The following is a 17,775-nucleotide window of genomic DNA, read 5'->3' as shown; positions in this document are numbered from 1 at the left end:
TATAGCCCCTCAGGTATATAAGTCCACTCACGTAGCAGGTCTTATAGCCCCTCAGGTATATAAGTCCACTCACGTAGCAGGTCTTATAGCACCTCAGGTATATAAGTCCACTCACGTAGCAGGTCTTATAGCACCTCAGGTATATAAGTCCACTCACGTAGCAGGTCTTATAGCCCCTCAGGTATATAAGTCCACTCACGTAGCAGGTCTTATAGCCCCTCAGGTATATAAGTCCACTCACGTAGCAGGTCTTATAGCCCCTCAGGTATATAAGTCCACTCACGTAGCAGGTCTTATAGCACCTCAGGTATATAAGTCCACTCACGTAGCAGGTCTTATAGCCCCTCAGGTATATAAGTCCACTCACATAGCAGGTCTTATAGCCCCTCAGGTATATAAGTCCACTCACGTAGCAGGTCTTATAGCACCTCAGGTATATAAGTCCACTCACGTAGCACGTCTTATAGCACCTCAGGTATATAAGTCCACTCACGTAGCAGGTCTTATAGCCCCTCAGGTATATAAGTCCACTCACATAGCAGGTCTTATAGCACCTCAGGTATATAAGTCCACTCACGTAGCAGGTCTTATAGCCCCTCAGGTATATAAGTCCACTCACGTAGCAGGTCTTATAGCCCCTCAGGTATATAAGTCCACTCACGTAGCACGTCTTATAACACCTCAGGTATATAAGTCCACTCACGTAGCACGTCTTATAGCACCTCAGGTATATAAGTCCACTCACGTAGCAGGTCTTATAGCCCCTCAGGTATATAAGTCCACTCATGTAGCATCGGTGCTTTGGGTTCCTCTCTGCCATGTCACACTATGAGAGAACCTCTGCTGGGTGCTTTGGGTTCCATGTCACACTATGAGAGAACCTCTGCTCGGTGCTTTGGGTTCCATGTCACACTATGAGAGAACCTCTGCTGGTTGCTTTGGGTTCCATGTCACACTATGAGAGAACCTCTGCTGGGTGCTTTGGGTTCCATGTCACACTATGAGAGAACCTCTGCTCGGTGCTTTGGGTTCCATGTCACACTATGAGAGAACCTCTGCTCGGTGCTTTGGGTTCCATGTCACACTATGAGAGAACCTCTGCTCGGTGCTTTGCTCTGTTAAGGAAATACATTAAGAGCCAGACGTTAGATCATGCAGGTTACATTAAGAGCCAGACGTTAGATCATGCAGGTTACATTAAGAGCCAGACGTTAGATCATGCAGGTTACATTAAGAGCCAGACGTTAGATCATGCAGGTTACATTAAGAGCCAGACGTTAGATCATGCAGGTTACATTAAGAGCCAGACGTTAGATCATACAGGTTACATTAAGAGCCAGACGTTAGATCATGCAGGTTACATTAAGAGCCAGACGTTAGATCATGCAGGTTACATTAAGAGCCAGACGTTAGATCATGCAGGTTACATTAAGAGCCAGACGTTAGATCATGCAGGTTACATTAAGAGCCAGACGTTAGATCATGCAGGTTACATTAAGAGCCAGACGTTAGATCATGCAGGTTACATTAAGAGCCAGACGTTAGATCATGCAGGTTAGTCAGGTCTGGACCCTGAGGGAGAGAGAGTCAGAATTTGGTTGCAATCAAATCACATATCATGCAGTTCATGCTTTGTTAGTAATGTGGATATTAATTGCAGAGTGTACAAATCATTATATATATATATTAGGGCTGTCAAAGTTAATGCTTTAACTTTGGAGATTCATTTAAATTATTTAAAGCATTAAAATAAATTAATCTAGATTAATCTATGGAGTGAAAAATCTTCAACGTTCTGAACTTTCAGCAGTATATTTGCTTGTTCTTTTTTTGCATGGACTCATGCTCCTTTTTGAAAATCATCTGACATGAAGATGGAACACATTTTTGTTGTTAATATGATTTATATTACTGGTAGTTCATACAAGACATTATCGTCCTCTAAGCCAATTTGCAATTTAACATATTTCTGCGGATATAAGAAAGAGGTCTAGCTGAGTCAATGTTGATGGTTTTGTTGAACATTTGTATTTCACAGGAGAGAAACTGTATTCAAAGAAAGCTAATAAAATAGTCTTTGAATCTAAATATACTTTCTTTGTGTTGATTCTACATTATTTCCATGATTTTATTCAAGTAAATATCTGTTACAAGCTTCGGTCTTAAGTAGAAAAATGCTATTTTGAATCTAGATTAATTACAGAAAATTGTGAGATTACTTAGTTAATTTATTTGAATCTATTGACAGCACTAATATATATATATACACATTGGAATATGTTTCTCAGATGAAATAAAGCATTTGTAATGTTGCAATAAAAACCTGTTCCCTTGGCAACATCATTAGGGGCAACCCTTTCACTGCCACACGACAGCCGGTTAACCCTTTCACTGTGACAATACAGAAGGTTAGCCCTTTACTATCACACAACCGACGGCGATGCTCCATCATTAGCATCGCCGTCGGTTGTGTGATAGTAAAGGGTTAACCTCCTGTCGTGTGGCAGTGAAAGGGTTAATGACAACATAAGGTCACATGGTTCCTAACGCTCACTGTCAAGCATCGAGCTTACAAACCTCATGTTAAAATGATGCAAAGAAAAACACACAAAAAACTAGTTTTTATGACAATTCCGCATAAGGCTTTGGGAATCAACCGTTGTAACATTCACAGACGGAAGGGCGATGTGGATTACATCCAGCACACAGTTCATGTCCAACTGAGACAATTTCATTGTTCAATTGTTAATTAATGACAGAAGTATTGTATTAGAATCTGTGGGCTCCTCTGCTGGGGGGGGGGGGGGGGGGGGCTGTAGAGAGAGAGTCCTCCGACTACAAATAACTCACCACATTTCGGTTCCTGTCACTCCGCTCATCTCTGCCCCCCTGGGAGGTGTGGGACGTCACTCCCTGGGGTGGGCGGGTGTACGAGAAAGGCCTCATGGCGGGGTCGGTGGTCCGATACCGCTCAGTACTCGGTGGTTCTGTACGGTAGCGCTCCGTGTTCTGTGGTTCCCCCGCGCGGCAGCGCTCCGTGTTCTGTGGTTCTGTACGGTAGCGCTCCGTGTTCTGTGGTTCCCCCGCGTGGCAGCGCTCCGTGTTCTGTGGTTCTGTACGGTAGCGCTCCGTGTTCTGTGGTTCCCCCGCGTGGCAGCGCTCCGTGTTCTGTGGTTCTGTACGGTAGCGCTCCGTGTTCTGTGGCTCCCCCGCGCGGCAGCGCTCCGTGTTCTGCCCGCCCTGGCGATGTCTCTCCACCTCTGAGTATGGTGGCAGAGGGTCCTCCTCTTCTGGGCGGTTGCTAGGCGACCGGCTGCTATAGTAGCTGGCCTTGCCTCTGGAGCTCCCCTTGGAGGGCGTGTCGCTGTCCTCGTCGGCCCTCCCGCCCCGGTCCCCTCCCCCTCCCCGCGCCTTGCTCTCCAGCACGCCGCTGAGGAAGGCGTCGTCGTAGCCCCTCCCCCGGCCCTGGTCATGGGGGCGCGGCGGTGGCCGGGCGGGGCGGTCGCTGTCCCACGTGTCCCGCCTCTTCTGCCAGCCGTCGTCCCGGTCGTCTCCGTAGAAGCCGCGTCGCGGGGGGCAGCCGTCGTCGAGGTAACCGCGGTCCTGGTCGCGGGCGTCGCCCCGGCGGGTATGGGGGCCGTAGGAGCGGGCGAACTCCTCCAGCTCGTCCAGGGAACCAGTGCGCCCCCTGCTGCTCAGCGTCTTCCTCTGCAGGTGCTCAGAGCGAGGGTTCCACGTGTCCCTGCAGGAAACAGCACAGATCAATACACACCAGGAAACTAGATACTGGATCAATACACACCAAGAAACTAGATACTGGATCAATACACACCAAGACACTAGATACTGGATCAATACACACCAGGAAACAGCACAGATCAATACACACCAGGAAACTAGATACTGGATCAATACACACCAAGAAACTAGATACTGGATCAATACACACCAAGAAACTAGATACTGGATCAATACACACCAAGAAACTAGATACTGGATCAATACACACCAGGAAACTAGATACTGGATCAATACACACCAAGAAACTAGATACTGGATCAATACACACCAGGAAACTAGATACTGGATCAATACACACCAAGAAACTAGATACTGGATCAATACACACCAAGAAACTAGATACTGGATCAATACACACCAAGAAACTAGATACTGGATCAATACACACCAAGAAACTAGATACTGGATCAATACACACCAAGAAACTAGATACTGGATCAATACACACCAGGAAACTAGATACTGGATCAATACACACCAGGAAACTAGATACTGGATCAATACACACCAGGAAACTAGATACTGGATCAATACACACCAGGAAACTAGATACTGGATCAATACACACCAGGAAACTAGATACTGGATCAATACACACCAGGAAACTAGATACTGGATCAATACACACCAAGAAACTACATACTGGATCAATACACACCAGGAAACTAGATACTGGATCAATACACACCAAGACACTAGATACTGGATCAACACACACCAGGAAACTAGATACTGGATCAATACACACCAGGAAACTAGATACTGGATCAATACATACCAGGAAACTAGATACTGGATCAATACACACCAGGAAACTAGATACTGGATCAATACACACCAGGAAACTAGATACTGGATCAATACACACCAGGAAACTAGATACTGGATCAATACACACCAAGAAACGTTAGGTTATGACTATAACCAAGTTCTGTTAATTAGGGGTGACGCTTGGCATCACTCATGCACTCCCTCGCGTACGTGCACGCGCACTGAATAAATTCCACAAATGTACCTTTAATACCAGTATTAGTCTGACCACACCTCTCATCAGCTTACCTTCATAAGCAGGTGTGTGGTCACCTGCTTTCCTCCTTCCCAAGCTTTCACCACAAGGTGAGGTCAAGGGCTGCAGCGGCCGTCGGATGCCAAGTGTCACCCCTAATTAACAGAACTTGGTTATAGTCATAACCTAACGTTCTGTATCATTAGGGGATCCGCTTGGCATCACTCATGCACAAAGGGATGCCAAGCGGAGCCACTGGCCGACAAATACACCCCGCTGAAGGCCCCCCACAACCAACAGAACAGGGAGGGCCAAGCCCCCCCGACCCTCCCTAATGGAGGGCACCCCCCCTATTAGAGGTTTACCGGGAGGGCGACGGACCCGACCGTGCGAAGAGGCACTCAAGCAACTCAACGCACAGGGTGAGCAGACCGTGGCTTGACCCCACGACTACACACACGCACAACCCGCATGCCACCCGGGAACGAACGGAGGGAAACAACCTCGTTACTGCCCCCAGAATCACGTGGTCAAGGGCAAACCCAACCCCGTGGCAAGGCCGTAGCAGCGGAGCGCGAAGGAAGACCCAGACCCACCAAAAGGACTGAACTCCCTGGAATGGGGGCCCGGAGAAGTCCATGATGCCAGCATCAAGACCCCACCAGGTGGGCACTTAGTGACCCCGCCCCCCACATCGCCAGCGTATTCGGACAAAGGCCCCTCAGCCGAGCGGGCCCTGTCCTCCCCAACAGTACACCGTCTGGCACACTGGCCCTGTAACAGGCAGTCAGCATGGCCGTAAACACACAAAGAGTTAACCAACGGAAGCAGGCAGTGCACCGGGGAAAAAGACCAGGCAACAGGCTGTTAACCCTAGCCTGGAGACTGCGGACGAGACAGGCGCCAGAAAGGACAGCTGAACACAGCCGCCCCGGCGGAAGGGGCGTATGCTGGCGTTGTTGCATGACCAAGCCCCCACAGAGAAGGCTGACACGATTGGCAGACGTCATGAACGTGCAGGGGCACCCTCAACCGGTGAACCCGGGAGTTGACACTGCAGCAACACACCAGAGAACCAACCACCCAGGTGTTACCCTACGCGGTGGTTGGTCCCATAACCCCAAAACACACCTGCGGCACTGCCGCAGCCCGTGTTCCAGTTTCCAACAGGGTTATCCCGGGCCTACGGGTCAACGAAACATTACCCCGGACCGGGCCCGGTGATACGGGGAGCACAGGGTCCCCCGAGGAGGCCAAACCACCCCAAGGCCCCTCTTCGCTACGCGTAAGAGAAGAGCGTAAAAAATGGAAAACCAGCCCCAGCACCCCGCACTTGGTATTCCCAGGAGGTCACCTGGGAGGTGACCAACCGACTCAAGTTTACACATAAATCGGGCGTAGCAGAACCGTGAGCCCTACGCCCTAACTCGACACCTTTAAGACACCGTAACTCATGGAAGGCGTCGCCATAGCAACACCGCTACAACGGGCAGGGAATCCTGCCGGCTCCTGTCTTGTAATAGGAGTTGGCAGGATAACCCTCCCCCCCCCCTTCCAAGACATCCCACCGGCTCGGCCCTGACTGACTCAGCAGAAGAGATAAAAAATCCCCTAAACCAATCAAGTGGGAAAGGAGGGGTTTATTCGACACCCCCTCACGAAAACACACTCCGTTCCCTACACACAGAAAAACAACCGTAGCCATTTTGAAAACCTCCGGTAGAATGCAATGCATAGCATAAGCCAGTGTTTCTCAAAGTGTCTTTTTTTATTTTTATTTTTAATTTTTATTTGGATTACAGAAAATTATCACTAAAGTGCTATCTGTTGCAGCTGCACTGTTCTCCATGAAAATACCATTTCTCAAAATCTGAAAATCATTATTTTATAAAACACAGAAAAGGATCACCAAGTTACTCTGGATAAAAAAAAACTTTACAGACAACATTGAGACAAAGCTTCCTGACACATCTCCATCCAAACTCTTGGAAGAACTCATTGAAATCTCATCTGATACCACCTGGAGAGCTAGTTTCAGAGTGTGGTGCTGAGTACCAAGTATCTCATGATGCAGCAGTTAAGGTGTTGATACCATTCAGCCCCACATACAGTATCTGTGTGAAGCTGGCTTTTCATCCATGACAGCTCTGAAAACAAAATATAGGGCCAAGTTGAGCCTTGAGGATGACATGCATGTTGCCTTGTCAAAGACTGACAGCAATAAAGACTGTTTGCTTATTTCCTATGTTCGCTTTGTAAATTCCCAGTCACTGAGTGAAGATCTGCTGTTTTGCAAATATGTCAAAAACAGAGCGACAGCTGATGAGCTCTTCAAAATGATTGACAGTTACCTGACAGAACATGGACTGAAATGGGAGAACTGTGTGGGCTTTTGCTCTGACGTGCGCAGGCCATGGCAGGGAAAAGGAGGGGGCTACAGGCACTCATCAAGGGGGTCTCGGCCTCGCCAAACGCGCAATGGACGCACTGTAAATTCACAGAGGTGCTAGCGTCAAGACAGCTTAGCCCTGAGCTGAATGAGGTTGTGACAAGTTATAAACGTGGTAAATTTCATCAAAACCCGACCCCTGAAAGCGTGCCTGTTCTCTGCGCTGTGTGAGGAGATGGGAGCTGACCATTCTGCAGTGCTGTTTCACAGCGAGGCAAGGTAGCTCTCGGGAGGGCAGGTGTTGTTTCGCGAGTCTTTGAACTACGAGAGGAGATTCGGGTGTTCTTGGAGGAGAGCATGCAAGAAGCTGCAAGCAAGTTCAATTATGAACAATTTCTGATGAAACTGGCCTATCTCAGCGATGTCTTTGGACAGCTGAATGAATTAAACCTTCAGCTTCAAGGTATGTTGATATTTTTTGTCTTCTAGTATCTGTCAAGTCTACTCTAAACTAGAGTAGACTAGTGTCTGTCTGTTTGTCACTAAATGTAATATGAATTGATTACAAAAGGACCCCAATTGAAGCCATTGGCTTTCTTGGGTTTTTTAATCCTATTTAGTTGACCTTGTACTTACTGTCATGTGATTTTTTTCTGCAAACATCTAAATAAAGTATTCTATTCAATTCAATTCAAGGCAAAGATAAATACCTACCTAAGCTGGCAAACAAGATCACTGCATTCAGTGGAAAGCTGAAGATGTGGGGCAGGCGCCTTGATGAACAACAGACTGATGCCTTTGAGAAGCTGACTGAGTTTGCTGAAAGCAGTGTTTCTCAAGTCACCACAGTGATCCCCTGTCTCAGGCAGCACATCTCTTCAAGTCACCACAGTGATCCCCTGTCTCAGGGCCCGCGTCCACCTAGCGCATATTTAGGACCGCACGCGTCTGTTTTCAATGTATTACAATGGGGAGGGAGCGCATGCGGCCCCATGCGGCCGCCTCTAGGAAGTGCGCTGCCGTCGGCTTCTTTTTTCAGCGCCTTTATGCGGCCGCACAAGCCAGAGAGTTGAAACTGGCTGAACTTTTCTAGAGCGGTGCGCCGAGCGCATATTCAAACAACCAATCACAGCCAGTCATCTACCACTCTGCTTGTAACCTGACACCGGAGCTGCCTGCCTGTCTGGCTGTCTCCACACAGACCATTGAGATTCGCGACAAAACTAATAATAATAACTACACGAATACACTACTAAAAAGCTAATAAAAAGCAAAGGGCGAACTGTGGTGTCAGGCAATAACTATATATATAATTAATATACAATAAAGTTATTCAAATATGCTATAATATGTGCAAAACCGCGGCATGGCTGTAGATTTCTTTCTGTCATCTACAAGATGCGCGTCAAGACAGCTCTGCCGGCGCACTCCCAGCATGTTTCACGGAGAAATATGCGCTAGGTGGACGCAGGCCCTCAGGCAGCACATCTCTTCAAGTCACCACAGTGATCCCCTGTCTCAGGCAGCACATCTCTTCAAGTCACCACAGTGATCCCCTGTCTCAGGCAGCACATCTCTTCAAGTCACCACAGTGATCCCCTGTCTCAGGCAGCACATCTCTTCAAGTCACCACAGTGATCCCCTGTCTCAGGCAGCACATCTCTTCAAGTCACCACAGTGATCCCCTGTCTCAGGCAGCACATCTCTTCAAGTCACCACAGTGATCCCCTGTCTCAGGCAGCACATCTCTTCAAGTCACCACAGTGATCCCCTGTCTCAGGCAGCACATCTCTTCAAGTCACCACAGTGATCCCGTCTCAGGCAGCACATCTCTTCAAGTCACCACAGTGATCCCCTGTCTCAGGCAGCACATCTCTTCAAGTCACCACAGTGATCCCCTGTCTCAGGCAGCACATCTCTTCAAGTCACCACAGTGATCCTCTGTCTCAGGCAGCACATCTCTTCAAGTCACCACAGTGATCCCCTGTCTCAGGCAGCACATCTCTTCAAGTCACCACAGTGATCCCCTGTCTCAGGCAGCACATCTCTTCAAGTCACCACAGTGATCCCCTGTCTCAGGCAGCACATCTCTTCAAGTCACCACAGTGATCCCCTGTCTCAGGCAGAACATCTCTTCAAGTCACCACAGTGATCCCCTGTCTCAGGCAGCACATCTCTTCAAGTCACCACAGTGATCCCCTGTCTCAGGCAGCACATCTCTTCCCTGAGAGGACCCCCCCCCCCCTAACAACAGTGCTCAGTATGACTGGGTGGTGGATCCATTCAATGCAGCAGGTTGGTATTTTATGTTATTGACTGACTAATTATGACATTTGTGCTGTAGGCTACATACATTTTATTTATGTTGTACATTATATAATAATAATAATAATAAATAATAATAATAATAATAATAATAATAATAATAATAATAATAATAATAATAATAATAATAATAATAATAATAATAATAATAATAATAATAATAATAATAATAATAATAATAATAATAATATGCTACTATCTAGCTGGAATGGATTGTTGTAAAACTGAAACGTGTTGTGTTTAATTTGCAATTAATTACAAATAAAGTATCTCTCTATCTACAGCACCTGCTGATTTCAGCTCTGCTGAAGAGGAGCAACTCATGGAGATGACCTCTGACTCCACCCTGAGGCTGAGGTTTACAGCTCAGACACTGAGTGAATTCTGGCTTGGTGTGGAGAGGGAGCATCCACTCATAGGGCAGAGGGCTGTGGGCATCCTTCTTCCCTTCGCCACATCCTATCTCTGTGAGATTGGATTTTCAGCTGTTGCTTCACTGAAGACAAAGCACAGGTCTAAGCTCAACATTGAGCATGACTTGAGAGTGGCAGTATCAAGCCTGCAACCTCGGTTTGAAAAGATGTGCCGTGCAAAACAGGCTCATTGCAGCCACTAATGCTGTGATGACTCACATAATTTACTTACATTTTCTCTTTTTTTGCACAAATTGCAAAGTTCATTCACAAGTTTTTTCACACGTTTTTCACAAAGTTTTCTATCTTTTTTTTTTTTTTTTTTTTAAAGCAGTGTCCTTGAATTGTATTGCAATGTTACAAGATGTCTCTATTTTTGAAAAAGCAGTCTTGAGTGTCCATTGAATTGTATTGCAATGTTACAAGATGTCTCTATTTTTTAAAAACCACAGTCTTTGAGTGTGTATTGGACTGTATTGTTATGTTGTTGCACAATTGCACAGTTGTAAAGTGGTTGCACAATTTGAAAGGTCACGATATTGGTGTTATTTCAATACATTTAAACATGGCCCATTTCATGACTATTTTGTTGGGGCGGGCCCAAAATATTTTGGTCCGCCAAAGGGGGGCCTGACAGAAAAAGTTTGAGAAGCACTGGCATAAGCTAATACAATGCCCGCTACCCACAAAATGTGAACAGGATTTACAACAAAAAACAAGTCGCATGTGTGTGAATCCTACACCCGTTGACTATGTCGTACATAGCAAAAAACGCTGACCGAGAGTAACGGCTAGGCCGTGGAATGTGCGTGTACGAGTATTACTGCAACTAACAACACAGCATTGTGAGACACATATACTTAGTTCAAGCAATGGAATAACACCAGTTTCTACCTGCATGTGGAGCATCAAGCTAATAGAACCTATTACTGAGTGTACGTTGCAGACCTTGCTTAACCTCGTAACACAACACGACTCATCTCACAACGTAAAACTGCAGATTCATATTTACACAACCCCACCATATGAATTGTTGAAGAAACACACAGTTTGTTCGGCCAAAACTAATTTGTAATGTTTTTTTAAGGCACAAAATCATAGAGGGGCCGGGGAGGGTGTAAAAGAGAGGGGATACAGAGGGGAAAAGTCACTCAGCGGCGTCTGCCACCTCGCGCCGCTCGAGTCTTGCCACCCCGAGGAGCCCCGGAGGGACGGTAGGTTACTGTCTGCTGGTCACGACGTTCCCTACCGTCTCCTCCGGTCGTGGATGGGCCGGCGGTGGCCGAAGCGCCGTCTCTTCTCCTGGCCCTCTTGGAAGGGCCAGCAGCGGCGGCGGAGGCAGTGGTAGCGGCGACGGAGACAGCTCGACGTCGCGGAAGCCTTCTGACTCCACCGGCAAGGACGGGAGGCGGAAAATGGGGTTGGAGGATGGATCTCTCCTCTGCCATCTCTCTGCATGTCGAGGTCATCAACCGCAGGGCCTTCCCGAACAGACCAGCGTCGGAGAGGGCGGCCGTCAGAAGAGGGGCTCTCTTCCGTTCCGGCACACAGGCCTGCTCCAGCCAAAGATGACGCTGGCCCAGGGTAGCCAGGGCGCGCACTTTCCCCATGGCTATGGCCAGCACCTGGGAAAGGTGCAGGACAGCTCCTGCAGCCTGGGTGATCTGATCGCATTTTACCTCGTTCAGATCCGTGCCGCCCGTCATGATCCCCGATACAAATCTAGCCAGGTGGGCGATGTTAGACGCCGCAGCCAGCGATTGTGTACCAGCGATAAATGACTGGTCACCCCAATATGCCAATCGCCTAGCCGATTTCCCCTGGAGGACCGGCTTGCATAGGGGTTCCCACACCATATCCGGACAGAGGAGAGCGGCCATCGGACTGTCAAGCCGAGGCACGCCCTCCCCCATACCTTTGACTAACCCCGACACCCGCGTAATTGGTACGTAGGTGGGAGTTAGTCCCATGATGTTGGACACCGCCTGACCCCGACGAACATAGGCCCCCATTGAGGGGAAAAATGGGTAGACAACGTCCACCCCTCTCACTGGGCGACGCTGCCAGGGATGACCTATGAGATCATCAGGGACAGGTGCAGGCAATGGCAGCGGCACGCCGTTTGCGGCGGCGGCTACCGCCATGAGCTCGGGAAACAAAGCCTGCAGTTCCCCCTGCGGACCTTCCTCCACCGACCCCGCATCCCTCACATGCAGCAGGCTGCGACTGGTTAAGGAGCCACAGTCTGATGTGGCCGACAGTAGGGCATCCTGCTGATGAGGCCAAGGTGGTTCCTCGACATCCTCGAACAGGGAGCCCCATGGAGCCATTTCCCCCCCCTCCGGGGTCTCCTGAGGAGGGATACTCTCCTCCACGGGACCATCATACAAGAATCCGTCCGCCTCTTCCATGAAGTCCTCAGTTTCCATCGGAAATCCAGAGCCGGACGCATCCTCGCTGGTCTCCAGCAGTTCCCCAAACCCAGGCCGTTCGCGTCTGCATGCTACCATCTTGCGACGTGAACGGGCAGACGCGAAAAGTTTGCGTCGCAAATCCCCTGGCTCCAAGACAACCCCCCGTTCACCAACGGACGATTCCCCGGAACCAGAAGAACCAGAGTCGAGATCAGGCCATCGCCGGAGCGACGGCACCGACTCCTCGGCTCTTCGGAGAGGCAAACTATCCATCGGCTGTCTCCTGGGCTGGGTCGGCAACCATGAAAGTGGCAACAGCCCAGCACCAAAAACGCACGACGGAGGCGGGAATGGAGAACCGCTGGTGAAGAGTAGGTCTAGCGGGTCTACTCTCCGCGGAATACATTATGACTCAAACTTTTTCTTTACAACAGATATGAGAGAAGAAAAAATTAAGCACAATGTAAACTCGTCACAACTCTTTTCAACTAACAACAAGTCAAGTGGGGTACTACCGAGGCACTTCCTTGTGGTGAAAGCGAGAAGGAGGAGAGCAGGTGACCACACACCTGCTTATGAAGGTAAGCTGATGAGGGGTGTGGTCAGACTAATACTGGTATTAAAGGTACATTTGTGGAATTTATTCAGTGCGCGTGCACGTACGCGAGGGAGTGCATGAGTGATGCCAAGCGGATCCCCTAATGATACAGAACTACATACTGGATCAATACACACCAGGAAACTAGATACTGGATCAATACACACCAGGAAACTAGATACTGGATCAATACACACTAGGAAACTAGATACTGGATCAATACACACCAGGAAACTAGATACTGGATCAATACACACCAGGAAACTAGATACTGGATCAATACACACCAGGAAACTAGATACTGGATCAATACACACCAGGAAACTAGATACTGGATATGGTGCAGCTCAATAAATTAGAATATTGTGGAAACGTTAATTTATTTCAGTGATTAAATTCAAAAAGCGAAACTCTCATAGATTATAGATTCATTACACACAAAGTGAAATATTTCAAGCCTTTATTTGTTTTATTTTTGATGAGTATGGCTTACAGCTCACGAAAACCCCAAATACAGTATCTCAGAACCTTTTTATTATATTACATAAGACCAATAAAAAAAATGTCATATAGAAATGTCAGCTTACTGAAAGGTATGTTCACTCAGTACTTGGTTGGGGCTCCTTTTGCACAAATTACTGCATCAATGCGGCGAAATAAATGGACTTTTCCACGATATTCTAGGTAGGTAGCGTGTGGGTACATTTTGCACATTTCCCAACATTCCACATGTGCCACAGCCACGCAAGGATCTTCTGAATGAGCCCATGGCATGATGAAGGATCTTCTGAATGAGCCCCATGGCATGGTGAAGGATCTTCTGAATGAGCCCCATGGCATGGTGAAGGATCTTCTGAATGAGCCCCATGGCATGGTGAAGGATCTTCTGAATGAGCCCCATGGCATGGTGAAGGATCTTCTGAATGAGCCCATGGCATGGTGAAGGATCTTCTGAATGAGCCCCATGGCATGGTGAAGGATCTTCTGAATGAGCCCCATGGCATGGTGAAGGATCTTCTGAATGAGCCCCATGGCATGGTGAAGGATCTTCTGAATGAGCCCCATGGCATGGTGAAGGATCTTCTGAATGAGCCCCATGGCATGGTGAAGGATCTTCTGAATGAGCCCATGGCATGGTGAAGGATCTTCTGAATGAGCCCCATGGCATGGTGAAGGATCTTCTGAATGAGCCCCATGGCATGGTGAAGGATCTTCTGAATGAGCCCCATGGCATGGTGAATGCACGTTTAGCTTTTGGATATCAACCACCAGAGATGTTTATTTGAGGTCAGGGTTAGTGAGGTTACGGCTGATGTGATATCATCATATTAGGACACAAAAACATTAAGCGTTGACCGTATTTGTCAAAAACAATAACTGTCCCCCACGTGTCCCCTCCCTGTCCCCTCCCTGTCCCCTGTCCCCTCCCTGTCCCCTCCCTGCTCCCTGTCCCCTCCCTGTCCCCTCCCTGTCCCCTGTCCCCTCCCTGTCCCCTCCCTGTCCCCTCCCTGCTCCCTGTCCCCTCCCTGTCCCCTCCCTGCTCCCTGTCCCCTCCCTGTCCCCAGTGGACTGAAAGCTACCTGCGGTCCAGTTCGTCGTCAGAGAGGTGGCCTTTGTCCCGTCTATGCCGGCGCCCGCGGGCAGGTGGCGCCACCCTGATCACCGATTGGTCGCCAAGGTCTGGGATGGGCGGGAGCGCCTGCAATTGGACGGTCCGATAGTTCTGCCTGAAGTCGTCCCCTCCCCCGTCGTGGAGAGAGCTCAACTCTGATAGGCTGCTGGCTGCTGGGACAACACATCATTATGAAGAGAGCTCAACTCTGATAGGCTGCTGGGACAACACATCATTATGAAGAGAGCTCAACTCTGATAGGCTGCTGGGACAACACATCATTATGAAGAGAGCTCAACTCTGATAGGCTGCTGGGACGTACACACGTGAACTGGTGATTTAGTTTCTTCTATTTTTGTCCGTGCCTGTCTTTATATTGTATGTTTTTATGAAATTACCTGTTTTCTTTTTTGTTTTTAAAATGAAAACGGCTGGACGTTGGCAATATTTATATTTTTTTATCCACTTTTTCTCCTTATTTTCATCCCAATTTCGTATCACCAATTCTCCCCTTCAATTCTCCCCTCCCCTGTCTTGAACGTTGCTAGACTATGCCCGCCACTGGCCGGCTGTAGTGAGGATAGAAGCCTTGCATCACGTGTCCCCTCCCGTACACGAGGAGGCAGCCTGTCGCATCTTTTCACCAGACTGTGCGGACTCTCAGTGGCGAGGAGTAACGCGTGGGAGGCTCACGCTGCCCCCGATACTTCCTGTCTCTGCTGTGCAGGCGTCTCCCAACCGACCTGTAGGAGTCGCTGTCCACAACGTCCAATCCCCACCCATCGACTTTCCACCCGCTACCTCTGCCAATTGAGATAGTATGATGACTGGCCCAAGCCGCAGGCAATGCTGACTCGGGGAGTCGAGACCGGAGTCTCTTGCATTGGTGACGAGCGCAATCTCCGCTATGCCACCCAGCCGCCCGGACGTTGGCAATATTTCTTAAATGGAAGAATGCCGTCTTGGTCACTTTATTTATGTTTTAAAACTTAAATCAAAGCCATTTTTAACCCAAGAGGAGGCAGATAAGCTGGTTTATGGTTTTATTGCAAGCAGATTAGATTATTGTAATGCTCTTTTAACTGGTCTCCCTAAAATAGATAGAGAATAGAGAAACTACAGTTAATCCAAAACTCTGCTGCTAGACGTTTAACAAAAACAAGAACAAGAGCATATTACACCTGTTTTAGCTACATTGCACTGGCTTCCTAATATCCTTTAAACATTTTGGCGGGCCCAAAATAAATGTTGTTTACATGTTGCACCTATCGCCTCCCAACACAGTCTCATCAAATATTTAAAATAAAGCACTAATTGACAACAGGAAAAAAGGTACATAATGTACAGCATGTTATGTTATAGCCATAATTAATATATTTAATTACATACACAATTTACATTCCGTATCTGCAAAAGTCCAAAACATACAGCGCGACCAGGAGTCGAACTAACAATGATAGTCATCGTGGGTGAGGGCTCTCACCACTTGTTTTAACGGTTATGGTTAAGATAGAAAGTTATGGCTATGGTTATGGTTATGGTAACAGTGTGGTGGTAGGTGGGGAGGTAAAGCCCCAGGTTTGTTGCCCAGCAAGGGAACTCAAATGTTTTCTGAAATCATCGAAAGTTAAAATAAATTGTAATATAATGTAATGTAATTATGTACTGTAAATATGTAAATATATCAATATATTCCTTATTTGAAGTGTGTACACATTGTACAATTTTGTAAATATGTCAATATATTACTTATTATGGCTATAACACAATGTACAATATGTACCTTTTTCTATATGTACTGTGGTCAATAAGTATTTTATTTACATTTTAATAAGCGAGATCCCGCTGGAATGCACCTGATTGGATAAATGACATGCTGTGTGCTCTAGGGCGACATCTAGTGGCTGAATGTTATCTATAGCACCTTTAACCCTTTCACTGCCACACGACAGAAGGTTAACCCTTTTCTATCACACAACCGACGGCGATGCTCCAGCATTAGCATCATTAGCTCCGCAGATTGTGATAGTAAAGGGCTAACCTTCTGTATTGTCACAGTGAAAGGGTTAACCGGCTGTCGTGTGGCAGTGAAAGGGGTATCATGGTAATCTACAGGGAAACAAAAAAGAGAGTGACATTTACAAACACACACACAGACACACACACACAGAGACACACTGAGACACACAGACACACACACCCTGTGACACAGAGTGCAGTGTGCCTACTAATCGGTACAGGCTTACATTGGAGAGCGGCCATCTTGGCAGAGGGTAACTGAGCCAACTCCTTCTCTACGTAGTAAACAACCCTCATTGAGTCTGGACCCTCATTGGCCAGGAGGGGGCGACACCCACTGTGCACTGTAGATGAGGACATTCACACACATGCACGCACACACAGACACACATGCACACAGACACAGACACACACGCGCACACACACAGACACACACGCGCACACACACAGACACACACGCACACACACATGCACACACACACACAGACACATGCACACAGACACACACGCGCACACACACACACACAGACACACACACACCACACACACACACACACACACACACACACACACACACACACACACACACACACACACACACACACACAGGACATTAACATTGGACAGACACCATACACAAAGTTAAAGACAAATGAGACATAAGACATAATAATTACACACATGTGCAAAACACACACGTCTCTCATTGGATGGCATTCAGGTTAGAGACAAATATAGAGTGTGATTAATAACAACATGAGTTAGTTAGTTTCTGTTTAGTGGACATGATGGAACATGGTCAGTATGGCTCACCTCCAGGCAGGGTGTTGTCCCCTGAGGGGAGAGAGATCTTGGGGGGCTCCACGTGGGCCGTGGGGGCGAAGGGGACCATGGGGACCCCAGGGATGTAGGAGATGGGGAACATCGGCATCTGGGGAGGCAGGCCGCGCTTTGCCATCTTCCCTGCCTCGTACACTGGGGTGGTGGGACAACAACAACAACAACAACACAGCTACTGTAAGCCTAATATTACAGCTAACACCCCTGATGTATTTGTTGTAAATGAACACCTTAGGGAGGTGTCCATTCTTGAGGTTGGCTGTACTTTTGATTACAGCTTAGAAGAAGCCTTTCTAACCAAAATGCTGAAATACCAACAGCTACAGCAGACCATCTCACAGCTAGGCTACAGATGTAA

At 47.8% G+C, this 17,775-nt stretch overlaps 1 protein-coding gene across 3 annotated transcripts in view; it reads right to left on the bottom strand.

Annotated features, from left to right (window-relative positions):
• Positions 1–549: 549 nt before the first annotated feature.
• The window catches only part of ildr2 (immunoglobulin-like domain containing receptor 2), a 118,645-nt gene continuing 101,419 nt past the window's right edge, over positions 550–17,775 (bottom strand). For 2 of the 3 annotated variants that reach the window (XM_084313973.1, XM_084313975.1), the window contains 5 exons: positions 17,391–17,552; positions 16,805–16,921; positions 14,527–14,731; positions 2,851–3,742; positions 550–1,115 (listed from right to left, as the gene is read on the bottom strand). In XM_084313973.1, coding sequence (XP_084170099.1) covers positions 1,080–1,115; positions 2,851–3,742; positions 14,527–14,731; positions 16,805–16,921; positions 17,391–17,552 — 1,412 coding nt within the window. In that variant the 3' untranslated portion in view covers positions 550–1,079. The remainder of the gene's footprint in view (positions 1,116–2,850; positions 3,743–14,526; positions 14,732–16,804; positions 16,922–17,390; positions 17,553–17,775) is intronic. The other variant, XM_084313974.1, reaches the window with a different exon arrangement.

This window comes from Notolepis coatsorum (assembly GCF_963971535.1).
Source record: "Notolepis coatsorum genome assembly, chromosome: 5".
NCBI classification, from domain to species: Eukaryota; Metazoa; Chordata; class Actinopteri; order Aulopiformes; family Paralepididae; genus Notolepis; species Notolepis coatsorum.
Note: the sequence above shows the minus strand (reverse complement) of the source record. Positions and strands in the feature narration are given on the sequence as shown.